Raw genomic sequence first — 15,206 nt, forward strand, 5'->3', positions numbered from 1 at the left:
TCTTGGGACGTGTTCGATTACTGCCGATCTGAATTCTTTCAACAGTTGTAAGCAATCTTCGTGATGGAGTCGCAATATGTCATCTTTGCACTCAGCTCTTCCGGTTAGCTGATCCACAATTAGCATCGAATCTCCGAAGACCTCAACAGAATCGGCCTTGATCTCTCTCAATAATCGTAAGCCTTTTAATACAGCTCTGTATTCTGCTTGATTGTTTGTTGCGGCGGTTTCTATCGGCAGAGAAAAATCATATCTTGCCCCCCGAGGCGATATGAGGACGATGCCGATTCCCGATCCGGCTCCGCATGATGACCCATCGAAAAACAACTGCCAAGGCGCTGGTTCTACGAAGGCGATCTCTGGCCCACAGTGTTGGGCAACGAAATCGGCCATGACTTGACCCTTGACGGCTTTTGCCGATTCGTATCGTAGGTCGTATTCTGATAAAGCCAAAATCCATTTGCCGATTCTCCCTTTCAATATCGGCAGTGACAGCATGTATTTCACTACATCATCTTTGCATACGACTATGCATTCTGCTGACAGTAGATAGTGTCTGAGTTTGGTGCACGAGAAGTAAAGACACAAACACAAACGCTCTACTGGAGGATATCTTGTTTCGGCATCCAGGAGTCTTCTACTAACGTAATAAATTACCCGTTCTTTACCTTCAAACTCTTGGACTAGAGCCGACCCAATAGCTTTGTCATCGGCTGATAAATATAGTTTAAACGGCTTACCCGTTTGAGGAGGGACCAGGACCGGGGGTGAGACCAGGTATCGCTTGATGTCTTCTAACGCCTTGCGTTGTTCTTCTCCCCATATAAATTCCTGGTCTGGCTTCAACTTCAGAAGTGGTGTGAACGCCTGAATCCGTCCCGATAGATTAGATATGAATCTTCTGATGAAGTTTACCTTGCCGATTAGAGACTGTAGCTCAGTTTTGTTTTGTGGGGCGACGACTTTGTTGATAGCCGCTATGGTCTTCTGATTGACTTCAATGCCTCGTTCGTGCACCATGAATCCTAAGAACTGTCCGGCGGAGACGCCGAAAGCGCATTTGTTGGGATTCATCTTAAGACCATGTTTTTTGGTGCACTCTAGGACCCTTCGCAAATCGGCTAGGTGTTCCTCGTGGCTTTTGGACTTGACCACAACGTCGTCGATGTAGATCTCCACCAGGAGGCCGATGAGTTTGTGAAAAATATAGTTCATGGCCCTCTGATATGTAGCACCAGCATTTTTCAAACCGAAAGTCATCACCACCCACTCGAACAGACCAAGATGGCCTGGACATCTGAAAGCCGTTTTGGGTATATCCTCTTCGGCCATAAGTATTTGATTGTATCCGGCGTTCCCATCCATGAAGCTAATAATTTTGTGCCCTGCGGCAGCGTCGATCAGTACATCGGCCGTAGGCATGGGGTAGCCATCCATCGGTGTGGCCTGATTAAGATTTCTGAAATCGACGCAAACGCGCAACTTCCCGTTTTTCTTATACACCGGTACGATATTAGAAATCCACTCGGCGTAACGACATTGCCGAATAAATTTTGCTTCGATTAACCGAGTTATTTCGGCTTTTATGTCCGGTAAAATTTTAGGATTGCATCGTCGTGCGGGTTGTTGGTACGGCCGATACCCTGGTTTTATGGGTAGCCGATGTTCAACAATAGATCGATCTAATCCGGGCATCTCGTGATACTCCCACGCAAAACAATCCTTGAATTCTCTTAATAAATTTGTCAATTTACACTTGTACTCTGGATCTAAATTTGCACTAATGAAAGTCGGCCTTGGTTTGGTCCCGTCACCTAAATCTACCATCTCCAATGAATCGGCCGACGTGAATCCGTGTCCCAGCTTCCCGTCTTCTCTGGCGAACTGATCCATTTATTGCGCTTCTTCGGAGCCGACTGCTCGGATCGGCTGTAGGCCAAAATCGGTGACCTTCAGGAAATCGGTTTCCCACACCCTACCTGATATGCATCTGACGGTTTCGCAGCTCCATTGTTGTGCGTCGGCTGCTGCGATGCTGTACGCGGAGTCAGCTTTGACCACTTCGATGTTATCGCCGATCCATTGTACAAGGCATTGATGCATAGTTGATGGGATGCAGCAGTTTGCGTGTATCCAGTCTCGACCAAGAAGCATATTATAGGACCCTTTGCCATTAATGACGAAAAATGTGGTAGGAAGGGTCTTACTGCCGATGGTGAGGTCGACGCAGAGGGCACCGCGAGCGTTTGACACCTTGCCTTCGAAGTCTTTGAGCATCATGTTCGTCCTGGTCAGGTCGTCGTCGCTTTTTCCCAGCTTTCGAAGTACGGCATATGGCATGATGTTGACGGCAGCTCCCCCGTCGACCATCAATTTAGTGAGGGGGCGACCGTCAACATGCCCTTTAAGGAACAATGCCTTCATATGTTGTCGTTCGTCATCTTCGGGCTTTTCGAACGTGGCCATCATCGGCTCTAAAGCCAACCTTGCTGTTTGTTCCTCTATCGCCGACACCTCCTGTTGATCGGCGGGGGTCATGAACTCCATCGGCAATATGAAAACCATACCGATTTCAGCTGCCGATTCGTCGCCCGCCGACTCGTCGTTGTCTTTGTCGTTTCTTTTGGGGCGCCACACCCGAGGCCTTTCTTGCTTTTTGTCCATCGCGCCCTCTTCTTCTTGCTATTCCCATTGGCGGAGGCGTTGGATTCTCCGTTTTTGTGATTTGGTTAAACCGTCGGGGCACCATCTGGGGTTTATTGGCCTCCCTTCTTTCCCGGCGCGTTCCCATTCTGGTTCGCGTCCTAACGGGTTCTCGTCTGTTACCCGCGCGTCGGCCATGTCTTCGAGCCGGCTGTGAATGCTGGCTTTGCTACTTGATTGATCGCGGTGATCGGTTCTGCCCCCCTGCCTATTATGGCTTCTTCCTTCTGACCGATCATATCGGTCACTTCCGCCCCCCAGCCGATCACGCATGGAAGGGCGTCGACCATCTGAACTTTGCCGATTCCTGCTGATCGGTTCTGGCCTTCCGTCTCTAGAGCGGGACCTTGTGAACGGCCGGTTGTTTTGATAGGGGCCGTTGCACTCTGGGCAAGTATCGGCTGATGGAAGTCTGAGGTTGTTTTCCCAACAGTGGATGAAGAACGGGCATCTCCAATGTTCCTCATGCCGACGCATTGCTTCCTCTCGGGATCTCGATCGTTCATGTTGGCGTTGGTATTTTTGGAGCAAGAACTGGGAAGTAATGCGTGGTCCTTCTGGCTCACCATCTTCATCCTCCATTCGACGTTTCCCTTTGACGTCTTCGGGCGTAACTTGATTTCTGGGGTCGACTGAGCCGCTCCTTTTTGCCGATTCGGACGTCAGCACTTTTGTTTGGAGGCGATTTTTACCCGTATCCACCATGTTGGTAGGAAATGGATGCTGATCAATTTTCATTGGTTTGGCCGGTTTTGCCGGCACTTCAAACTTGAGTCTGCCTTGTTCAATGGCCGACTGTATTTGTTGTCTGAAGATTTTGCACTCATTGGTATCATGCGACGTGGCGTTGTGCCATTTGCAATACTTCATTTTCTTCAACTGTTCGGCAGAGGGAATCGTGTGGTAAGGTGAGAGTTTAATCTGTCCTTCCTGGAGTAGAAGGTCAAATATTTTGTCAGCTTTAGTGGTATCGAAACCGAATGCTTCCGGCTCCTTTTTGCCGAATGGACATGATATTGGCTTCTTTCCCTTAATCCACTCTGCAAGTCCGATTTCGGCGTCTTCTTCATCCTCTACTTCTTCCAGGAATGTTACTTTCTTTTGGAAATTCCTCCTTGGGTCAAATGGACGCACTTCCTGTCCGGACAATCGGTGGACAATCTGGCTTAGGCTCTCGAACTCTTGTGAAGCATATCTCTCCTTGATGTGTGGCAGTAGGCCTTGGAAGGCTATATCGGCCAACTGTGCATCAGTTAGAGCCAAGGAGTAGCACTTGTTCCTGATTTCCCGAAACCTCTGTATGTATGAGGGTATCGGCTCATCACTTCGTTGCCGGATGCTAGTCAGATCAGACAACTTCATTTCGTGGACTCCAGCATAGAAGTACTTGTGAAATTGTTTTTCTAGATCGGCCCATGTGATAATCGAGTTTGGTGGTAGAGTGGTGAACCATTGGAAAGCCGATCCAGACAAAGATGACGAGAACAACCGTACCCGTAGGGCATCTTGCGTAGCTGCTTCTCCGCATTGGATGATGAATCTATTCACATGTTCCACGGTAGAAGTATCATCCATTCCGGAAAATTTAGTGAAATCCGGAACTTTGTACCGATGGGGAAACGGCAACAAGTCGTATGTGGATGGGTATGGTGTCCTGTAGGTATAAGTTTGCACCTTCGGCTTCAAACCGAATTGTTCTTGCATCACTTCCGCGATTTGTGCCGCCCAATCTGGTTGTTGCTGGGGAATAACTGGCGGCGGAATCGGCACATGTTGATAAATCGGAGGTTGAATAAAAGGGGATTGGTGAAAAGGTGGTATCTGAGTATAAGCCAGCGGCGTAGTAAAAGACGGTTGTTTGTAGGCACCACTCGTTTCATCATATAGCATGAGCTCTGATGTCTTGTTGACCTCCGGAGCGATAGGCTGGTATGGTGGTATGATCGGCCGAGTAGCCGTTTGGGAAGGTATCTGGAACGGAGGATTTCCTTGGCTGACCGATTGATTCAAACCGGTCGTATGTAAGGGTGCCCCCCAGGGTAAAGGAATGACTGGAGGGAGTGGTGCAGTGGACGGCTGGATGGAGCCGTATCCCAAAGGAGTTGATGACGTAGAGGCACCAGATCCTCCGACAGAGGATTGGATCGGTTGTGAAGTCGGATAAGCCTGATTTGGTGGAATCGGCTGAAAATACGTAGGCCCCCTGTACCCCTGTGGTATCCCTCCGGCGAAGGAGTTGACAACAGCATTGTGCACCATGTTTGAAAGTACCTGGGACTGGTTGATGAATGCGTGATGAAGAGATTGTTGAATCATATCGGACATTTTGTCCGAATCTTCTGACTTCTAATCAGGCGATTGTGGGTTCGAGTCCCACTGGGCGTGCCAAAAGTGTGTTGGCGCTAGAAATCGGTCCAGCGGCCGACACACGACCCGGGAGAATCTGCTTAGCTCCTGTTCGGGTGAATGCCCTGGTGCGGTTCGCGCGGCGTGCCAGCCAATCTGACCTGTTGATTGGCAAGGAAGAATACGTGTCAGATTCGGTAACCACGATCGGCTAAGTTTCCGATCGAGATAGCTAATCGGCAGATCGGCCGATTGGCTATGATGAAGAAATCGGCCACAAGATAGCGCGATCCTTATAGCCTTGTAGACAGAAAGATACTTAAAGCAATCGGTACAAAGCTTATGAAAATAGCACTAGGAAAAGATCTAATCGGCAACGAACGGATCTGACAACAGAAGGCAATGAAAGCCGATACTACCGATTCCTAGCAGGATAACTGGTGATAAAAGCTAGAAAAACAGGTAAAAACCTATGAATCTAGTTGATATCGATAACTGGTGAATAAGTCTAAACGAAACAACAGCGATACGCCGGAAGTTAAAGCTTAGACATTACTCGATAAGCGGAACTTACAGAATCGGCCGGAGATCAAGATGATGCAGCCCTGCCAACCCGCACGAACTCGTGAGAAGAAAAAACGATGGCGAATTCGCCTGCTTGAAAGTAGTACGAAGAATAAAGTAACTTGTTGTATTGATTGATTGTTGTACTTACAGATTTACAAAGGTAGCTATTTATAGCCCCGTACAAATAATCTTCTTAACCGACTAGGACTCTATCTCTAATTCAAACAGAAAACAAATATCTACAAGCCCAATCCGTGCTAAACTAACTACCCCACGCTTCGTGGGCCGAACCCCACCTTATCTTTCCTTCTTTCCAAGCCCATACAGGCCCACTTTAATCCTCCTTCCTGATCGGCCGATTTCTTATCAGCAAAGGGCTGCCGATTGGGAACCTGAAGCGAAGTAGAAGCCACTCGACCGATTCCATACTGTAGCATCTCTTGACCGATTCCCATCTGTATTCCTTCGATTTCCTTCCTCTTCGACGCCGATTCTACTGATGACGAAATCCGGCGTCAACAGATGCACTATTTGATATAGGATATGGAAGCTGATGGCTCTTGGCCATCTAACAACAATTGCAAATAGCCTTTGAATTTTTATTGTTATCATAAGGAAGTCTATTCAAACTAAGAATTCTCTCTATTATAGGAAAAGTTGGATGACCAAGTCTACTACTACTATGCCATCTAGTGGTGGATAGTTTATTTATTCCAAAAACTTGTTTATTGGGACCTTCTCTTGATAGTTGCGGTCTTAGAGGATATAAGCCACCTTGAGATCTACCTTGATGAAGGATTTTCTTTATTGCCTAATCCTTAATAAGAAACAAGTTTGGATGAAATTCTATGAAGGCATCATTATCTCAAGCTAGTTTATGAACAGAAGCTAAGCTTTTGCTTGCACTAGGAACATGAAGAATATTCTTTAGATAGATATCTTTGCTAGGGGTATGTAAAGTTGTATGACCAATGTTACTAATTTTCATACCTGATCCATTGGCAGCATGAACTTGATCTCATCCAGTGTACTTGTCATGGACGGTCATCTTCTCTAACGCACCAGTAACATGATTAGAAGTTCCACTGTCTACATACCAATTGGTGTTGTAGCCACATCCAGTGGAAGCTGCCCCTGCCATCTTGGGATTTCGTTACTCCTCATCCTCATCATATCTGTACCAGCACCTTGATGCTTCATGCCCAACCTTCTTGCATATCTGGCAAATTATCTTGTTATTGTGCACTCCTTGCTTGGGTGCATTGCTTGGACCATACTTGCCTCGGTTTTGCCACCCGCGACCACCATCACTCTTGCCACGGCCGCGATTGTTTCCACTGCCACGGCCACACCCCCGACCAGCCATATTAGCTGACGACTGGTATTGGCTTCCTTCTTGATACATCTCCATGCGCAGATCATATGCAAGAAGCTAAGAGTACAATTCACTCAAGGAGATGGATCCAACACGAGCAAGCATAGATGAAGTAAAGGGGTTGTAATCATAGTCAAGACCAGTTAGGATAAAGTGAACCATCCCATCATCATCTATGATCTTACCAACCTTAGCAAGCTCGTCCTTGAAGGTACACATCTTGGTGAAGTAGGCCTGGGAAGACATGCTGCCCTTCTTGGTTGTAGTAAGTTGCATAAGCAAATTTGTAATCCGCGCCTTGGAGTGCACCGAGAACTTCCATAGAAGGTAGTTGTCACTGGTGTCAATGCATCCTCCCTGAGGGAATTTAGTAGGTAACTCAACACTTGTTGATCTTTGACCACCCATGAGTCATGCTTCAGGTTGTGGGCGATCTCCTTCTTGTCCGCCTTGACCACCTGCAAAGTCTTGGGCAGCTCAGGGATAGATCCTTCTAGGATTCCCATAAGCTGAGTTCCTCGGATTGCAGGAAGGAATTGAGCCGTCCATAGAAAGTAGTTGTCCCGAGTTAATTTCTCAGAAACAACACCTAGTTGTGCTGCCATTGATGAGGATGACGCCATGGACAATTTTTGTGGAGGTTTCAGATGTTATGGAAGAGGATGCTCTGATTACCATGTAAAGAATAGAGGAAACGTGGTTGCCTATCTTGGCTCACACGGTTGCACATTCATATATTGGCAAGAACGCCAGGGAGTTATACATGAGGTCTGTTGTGATTGTATAGGCCTTGATAGCTAAACTACTTGAATTACAAGCAAGCTTCTATCTCTATCTAATCTCTAAGCATACCAATCCTAATCAAAAGAGACACCCGAGTATATCTCAAGAATATCTCGGTTACAAAGACCAACCGAAATACAACTTATTCTAACATGTCTAACCCCACAGCCCTTAAGCTAGCCCCCACCGATCATTAGGTCTCCTACTCTTGTGTATGAGGCCGCACCGGCCTTTAGATGTGGGTCCTGCAAATAAATAAAATAAATCTCTCAATCCCGTAGTCCGCAACGCGTGAGAGAAGTAGAGAACCGACCTTGCTGCCATCCGCCTGCGCCACAAGGGAACATCCCCACCTGCGATTTCTTTATTCCTTGGGATCGGGCCTCAAGCTTGAGGTCGGTTCCTAACCTTTTGCGCTTAAGACCTCCTTACGACCTCCTCTTGATGTGTATAAAGGTCGACCTTAAAGAGCTTATGACCTCCTTATTCTCAACACTCTGGATGTCCTCACAACGCCTACCCTTATTATAGGGTCACGTTAGTTAAGTTCCCACGGCACTACTGAGCATAAGTAGAGTTACATCGCTCCAAGAATTGCTACGCTACGGGAGGCTCTGCTACTGTGTGTTACTGTTTATGAACGGGCTCCCAACATGTGTCTACATCTCTTTATTATGAATTGCTGCTCAACACGTGTATGCATCTGACAAGTAGCGTAGTCTTCGCGTGTGAGAAAAATGATTCATCCTTGCTCGCGCAACAGATCGTCTCCACCTGGTCACGTCTCGCCTTAGCTCACTGCTCCTCACTCGCAGCAGTCGCCTTCTGCTCCTCACCTTCACCTTTGGCTTTGGCGCCGACGGGCTTCAATCGAACACCTATGCTCCATTGGTTCCATACCATGGGAATTAGGAAACATGTACTAGGGCGCACTTCCCCGTGAAGAAATTGCTCGGCACGTAGCTACGGCAATGGATGCCAATGCAACTTCTCCCCTCGCCATGTGCGCCTCCACCAGCCTCTTCCAGGTCGCCGTTCTGGTGCAACTCCGCGGCCATCCTCCACCACAGCCAACCGGGTTTGGCAGCGGGGTGAGATGTGTGTGGTGGTAGCGGTGGCTGCATAAGCAGCGGACCGCGGCCGGTGCGGGCAAAGTACTATGCATCTGTAGTGGTACGCCCGGACGAGATGGGTACTGCCATTGCACTCTGGCAGACGGAGGAAGATGATGGCGCAGTGGAGATATACGGTGGCTGGAGGAGTGCCATGACCATTACGCAGGAGGCTCTCGCGTCTTTGCTGCCCCACGACGAAATCGAGGAGCCAGCACGCGTTCCAGCCACTTCCTCCCCTTCTCCTACACCCACCTCTTCTCCTCGCCGTGGGTTCAACGGTGGCCATGGCAACGTCTTCCTGGCACGCATGCCCATCATCGGATCCGTCTATACGATCGGATTCGGCGTCCCCATCAGATTTGGCTTGATGCGGTCCAGCCCGTGGCGCCGAAACAACAACGGCCGCGCATGTCAACATGTGCTGTTAACTACAACCAATGTCAGTTACGGTCTGCGTGAACCTTTTGCTTCAATATTGTCTATATAGATGTTGAAAAATCATATCGCGAAGTACTCTTAACATGCTGCCAACTTACTAATTACCCAACGTCATTGTCAACATTGACCATTTCCGATTACTGAAAATCGTGTAACAAGTTGCCAAAATGATGCATCAACGAAGTAGGGAACGCCGATGCATACATCTCACGTCACTGCACATTAGCGCGCGGAGCAGAAGCAGGCGCGGCAAGGCGCGCCTCTCTACCTAGTTGGTAACACCGATCGACGACAGCCGGCGTCTGCTCAACCGTGCGCCTCGTGCAGGAGCTGATTTCACACTGTTGTCGCAGCACATGGGCAGGAGAGCCCAATCGGACGCATGGCCATGCCACCGATCCCGGAAACCGGCCCACGGGATGACGGGGTCCCGGCTCGCCCGCCGCGCGCGTCGTCCGTCCCAACTTCCCCAATCCCACGCGCGCCCTCGTTCCGAGCGACTGGACCGCGTGGACGGACGCCGACGGCCCGACGCACGCACGGCAGGCAGGCAGCCCCAGAGACCAAACTCGGACGCCAAGCAGCTCCGGCAAAAAAGCCCAAAGCAAACAGGTCATGTCACGCTTGCGGCTTGCCTTGCCATATGCCGCCTCGCCTCATGCCAGTGTGCGCAAACGCATGCACTCGGCCGGCACGCCACCGCCTCTGTTTTTCTTCAGCGATTTTTCTTTTTTCTTTTTTTGCCAAGCCAGGCCGAGGGGTATTGAAAACGCGCAAATAAAACAGGAACGTAGCACGTACGTGGTTCGACAGTTTAGTGCATAGCTCCTTCGATCGATCGAACACGATCCGGCCAACAAGAGCCCAGCCCATACAACAGCAGCTACAGAAGTAGGCGTGCCGGGCTGCCGGCACATCAGAGGCGTAGCACAAAGCTTTAGAATTGACACAATCACACAGCACAAGCGCCCTGAGGCAGCACACGAGAACTACAGCTAAACAGGGAGCAACAGCCAAGGCATTCCCTGTTTCATAGTGTCGATAGTTGACCAGCAGCCGACAAAAACATTGTGTAATTAAGGGCCTGATTGGTTTAGTTCCAAAATTTGCCATGCCAACTTTAGTGCATGCGAAAGCGTGGGCATGATAAATTTTTTTTGCCAAAATCTGGACAAGAACTTGAGGCCATCACTGCCAAAATGTGGTAGCCAAAATTTTTTGACTTCGAACCAAACAAGTGCCAAAGTTTATGAGCTTGCCCTAATTTTAGCTGGGCAAGTTTTAGAGTCCAACCAAGCAGGCTCTAAATGTTTTTATGAATCACAACTGAAAACGCTATTTCTGTTCTACAGGGTACCCGTACAAAGATTTACACACCTACCCAGTGGTATTCGGTTTCGCGGCAACGTCAACTGCCCGTGACCTCCCCACCCGTTTCAGCTTTACCTTTGGTACGCAGGGTATTTACAAACTATACGCGGCAAAACAGGGGCACCCGTTTTCTGGATCCTCAGCAGCCGCCGCTCGCGGGCTCAATCGAGCTCCGCAGGCCGTTGCCCCTCAGCGACGTGCAGTGCTCCTCGGCCTCCGACTGGGAGCAGACGATCACCACCGACAGCCCGTTCACGTGCGCCTCCTGCATGATGTTCACCGCGTTGTCCACCGTCATACCTGGGATCACTTTCATCAGGACCTTGACGACGTACTCGCGCCTGTTGTAGTTGTCGTTGTGCAGGATCACGCGGTATGGGGGCGTCATTTTGCGCTTTTTCCTGCAGTACAGAACAGCTTGGTCATGACATGGATTGGGACTGTGCAATCAATTACATATCTGATGATTATCATAATTGTTTTAAAATGTTTACCGCCCCATGGCATCATTTTAGATGGCCTGAAAAATGAAAGTGGCATAAGCTATCAATAAGGTAGCATGGCGCGTAGGGTAATTTTTCTTACTAAGAATCAATGTGGTGCGTAGGGTAATTTTTCTTACTAAGAATCAATGTGCCAATATATACCATATACAATTATAGCAACTGCAGTGTTGCGAAGTGTTATTGATGAACCTCACAAACATTATGATGAAACGAGCCATATCCAAAGGTCTAGGCACTTGGGATGGAAGACGGGCCTAAAGGGTCGAACAGTTATATGATGTCATATGCCATGTTCAAGACACGTTCTTATAACCCTACCAAGAAACTACTTCTATGAACTGATGTTCCTGGGGAACCACCAAGAACTACAGAGTTTAGGAGAAAAAGGTATCTACAACCAGATCTGAATACCCGACCTACAGCGTTGAGGTGAAACATGGAGTGTCTTAATCCAACATTAAAACTGCATGACTGAGTGCCAGAACACCCCAGACTAGAAGCGATATATACCTTCCCAATTGTGGCACCAGGTACTAGCTGCCCCAAAAAATTCTTTCTCTGTGCCAAAGCAGAAAAATGCAAAAAGAAAAAATGAAAAAAAAAGAAAAAGAAACAAAAAAGGGCATTTCAAAAGCACTTGAAGCCAACAAATACACCACTATATTTGCAATGGAGCTGAAATCGACTCAACAATGAGCCCCAGTTGATGTAACCATGACAATATAAAAACAAGTCTCTGGACAAACGCTTGCACATGGCAATAAAAAAACAGATTGGCAGCTATCAAGTTAAGTTGGAGGAACTCCTGACCCTTCAGTGTCTCTGGAGTCTCTTTAATTACATTTTCGTTGTGCATGAATAAATAGGAAAGTGTTACAGTAACAACAGTGAAATGAATACATAGTAGCTGAAACTTTTTAATCTGTTTGGAACCACTTAATAATGTGTTTGTTCTTGATCAGCTGTTTTTAGATCAAGAGTGTAACCTAGACGATGCAATTTATTTAGGCCACTGCATTTCTGGAACTTACTGGAATAGAAACAAAGGTGATAGCGAATAACACTTACTTCACATCAAATTCGGACTGACGACCAGGAGTAGTTTTCTCAACTGGCCGATCAAGCACACCTCCTTTGCCCGGTGCAGCTGCTGACAAAGCCATAGGGATTGCAAGACTTTGGCACCTTCCCTTGTAAATGGTAGATCTATCTCCTGCAGGATACAAAGAAAATGAACACGAACTATTATACCAACAATCCTTCAAGAGTAATCATGGTCCATGATGACATGATAAATAACTTTTTCCATCTAAATTGGAAGCCATCATATATGTACCACAGTTCTCAGTCACACATTTGTGTCTCGAGGCTGAAAACAAATGAACAAAATTGGAGTATAGCTTCACTGTCATGTCTCATGTGCAATAGAGAAGCCCGTAAAGGTTGAGGGTTAGTTGATCGATGCTAGAGCACGATTTGCTAAAGTTTCAAGTGAGGAAACGCGGTGTGGATTCGATCATCATCTTAGTCACTAAGAGTTTTAAACAACACTATCAAGAATAACCAGTGATTGGTAACAGGCATCAAGGAACAATGTAGTTCGTCAAAAATCACTGGCAGCTACGATTGATAGTTTACTGCAACTGTAGTAAAGTGTGCCTTAAATTTTGGTTGTTCACTGCAGCCTCTATTCTTTTCCTGTAAATGGACCAATTGCGCATTCTACAACTGCTAGTCTTCTAGCGCCTTGTGTTATTAGGACCGGACCGGACCGGCGGTCTGACCGGTAAAATACCGAACCAGAGCCTCTAGCGGTTTGGTTCGCTTAAAAGACCGCCCCGCAATTGGACCTGAAAAAACCGGTCAAACCGGCTGGTTTTTTACAGAACCGGCAAACTGGCCGGTTCCCAATGAACCAGGACGATTTTGCTTGGCACTTCACCTGGTGGCCACAAGAACGCAGTCCCCGTATCCACTTGGTGGCCCCAGCAGCATCTTATCTCTTGGAGTTGGAGCTGCAACTCTGCAAGACTGCAAGCATCAGCTACTCGTTTCTTTTTCTCTCTGTTCATCATGGTCGGCAAGGGATGGCTGCAGGCTGCCGCCGGCCGCCGGCTGCCGGCTGCCAGCAACAGGCTGCGGTCTGCGGAGCAGAGCCAGCTGGTGCCGCGGGGATCAGTGCGTGCACCGAGGAGCACCGGAAGCCTACTCCGGGAAGCTCCCTCAGGGATCAGATTCAGTGAAGGGCGCGGCGGCGCTGTGCTGAATGGCTTGCGTGGCGGCGGCACGACAGGAGATACCACCGCCCCAGTAAGCTTCAGCACCTCAACTTCATCTTGCCCCATTTCTCTCCCGTCCTCGTCATCAGCATCGCTAGTTGGCACTTGGCAGTCGGCTGATGGTACTGCTACAAGCTATTGCTATTACTTAGATCCATTTGTAGGATTGTATAATATGTACTATGTGCCTTTCTTGTTTCTTCCTTTTTATCAATTAATTGTGATTAGAATACGTGCAATGAACTACAAACGGAATCCTGACTATGATTGAAATATCAAGCGAAATGGTCATTTGCTACTGACAGATAAGACTTGAGGTTATGGAACTGTAGATTCTAGCAAAAGCTTACAGCCTAGCGAAATTTCTGAATGGATGTCATGGGGTTTCCAATTATTTTCAGAATCTCTCTTTTCATGGGACCAACTATAATCATCAATTATCAGATATATATTATACCGGTTCTTAGTATTTGTGTCCGGTTCGATTCAACGGTCCAAAACTATCGAACCGGCGGTTCAACCGGTTCTGAACGGTTGAACCAATGAACCATTGAACCGATGAGCTCACCGGTTCGATGACCGGTCCGGTCCTAATAACTATAGCGCCTTCAGCTCATTGCTAATATCTACATAATCTGAAAACAAAAGACACACAAATCGCTTGCGTGTTCTTGGAAAAATGGACAAGAGCAGTAATGGAAACACAGTCCATGACTCCACTTCTTGACTAAAGCATGCTGAAGCAATCAAGCAGGGAACCAAAAGCTAGCTAATGGAAAATATTGTTGAAGTTAACCTCCACCTTCCACATTTGTTCTTGCCACTGACTAAAAAAGAAGCGATAACTTGACCATACACAAGTTCCGTTCCTCTTGCCAACTCTAGGCTGCCATTCCATACCACAAACTAAAGGATTTTCCCCTCCCAAACTTAGGAATAACGGAACAATTCTTGCAAACCCGCAATAGTACTTCTCGGGACTCATACTCCAATTGGAATCCCAACCCGAACCGCGTGGACATCGCGAACATCCACTCGCCCTATCAACCTTATCCGATATACGGACCCGAAAGGTACTGACTACTTGTTCCCCAAAATCGCATCCAACAAACAGATAAACAGAAGCCAAGAACTAGGAGCGAGGGAGACGGAGTACCTGCCACCGCGTGGCGATTGGGGAAGCGGCTTGCCGCGGAGAGCGCGACACGGCTGGGCACCGCGGCTTCCATGTCGCCGACCGCCGTCGCCCGCGCCTCGGACGAATTGGGTGGAGGTCGGAGCCTGCTGGCCTCTGAATCTCTGAATCTTTGGGTCCGAGCTGTGCTCAGACTGCTCTCGCGGAGGTGGTGGTGCTCTGTGGGCCGGGCAACGTGCCGCTTAGAGGCGCACGGAGAATATTTGTGGCCCAGTAATTTGGCTGGCGTCGCGAGAGTTCCACGGTTCCATCTGTTACTTCTGGGCCACTGATCCTCTTCAGATTTTTTTTGCTCCGTTCCGTTACTGAGACTTGATGTCCTCTCAAAAAACCAATAAAGAATTGTAAGGCTCGTGATTAATTACTATTGTGCCCTTGTGGCTGCTGGGGGCTGGAATCGGCCATAGGCTTTTTCTTTTCGCTCCCCTTTTCTCTTTGCTCCAAGTCTCTAACTACATGAATTTTATCGAAGTTCGAATCCATTTCAGGAATTTTATGGGAAACAAATCCTCTGTTGTGTTTTTTTCT

At 47.9% G+C, this 15,206-nt stretch overlaps 1 protein-coding gene across 1 annotated transcript; it reads right to left on the bottom strand.

Moving 5' to 3' along the window:
- Window positions 1-10,506: 10,506 nt before the first annotated feature.
- On the bottom strand, window positions 10,507-14,867 carry LOC101765727 (ATP-dependent Clp protease adapter protein CLPS1, chloroplastic). The gene is made up of 3 exons (XM_004973447.4): window positions 14,640-14,867; window positions 12,273-12,417; window positions 10,507-11,099 (listed from the first exon to the last, which is right to left on the bottom strand). The coding sequence occupies exons 1-3, from the start codon at window positions 14,710-14,712 to the stop codon at window positions 10,838-10,840; spliced, it is 480 nt and encodes a 159-aa protein (XP_004973504.1). The 5' UTR covers window positions 14,713-14,867; the 3' UTR covers window positions 10,507-10,837.
- Between the last annotated feature and the right edge of the window lie 339 nt (window positions 14,868-15,206).

Source organism: Setaria italica, chromosome VI, assembly GCF_000263155.2.
Source record: "Setaria italica strain Yugu1 chromosome VI, Setaria_italica_v2.0, whole genome shotgun sequence".
Classification (NCBI taxonomy): Eukaryota; Viridiplantae; Streptophyta; class Magnoliopsida; order Poales; family Poaceae; genus Setaria; species Setaria italica.

Excerpts from the sequence above, each read along its gene's own strand:
- LOC101765727 (XM_004973447.4), bottom strand. The coding sequence starts at position 14,712 with ATGGAAGCCGCGGTGCCCAGCCGTGTCGCGCTCTCCGCGGCAAGCCGC. Across the intron at positions 12,418-14,639 it reads CAATCGCCACGCGGTGGCAG|GAGATAGATCTACCATTTAC; the intron begins GTACTCCGTCTC and ends TGTATCCTGCAG. Across the intron at positions 11,100-12,272 it reads CAGTCCGAATTTGATGTGAA|GAAAAAGCGCAAAATGACGC; the intron begins GTAAGTGTTATT and ends TCTGTACTGCAG.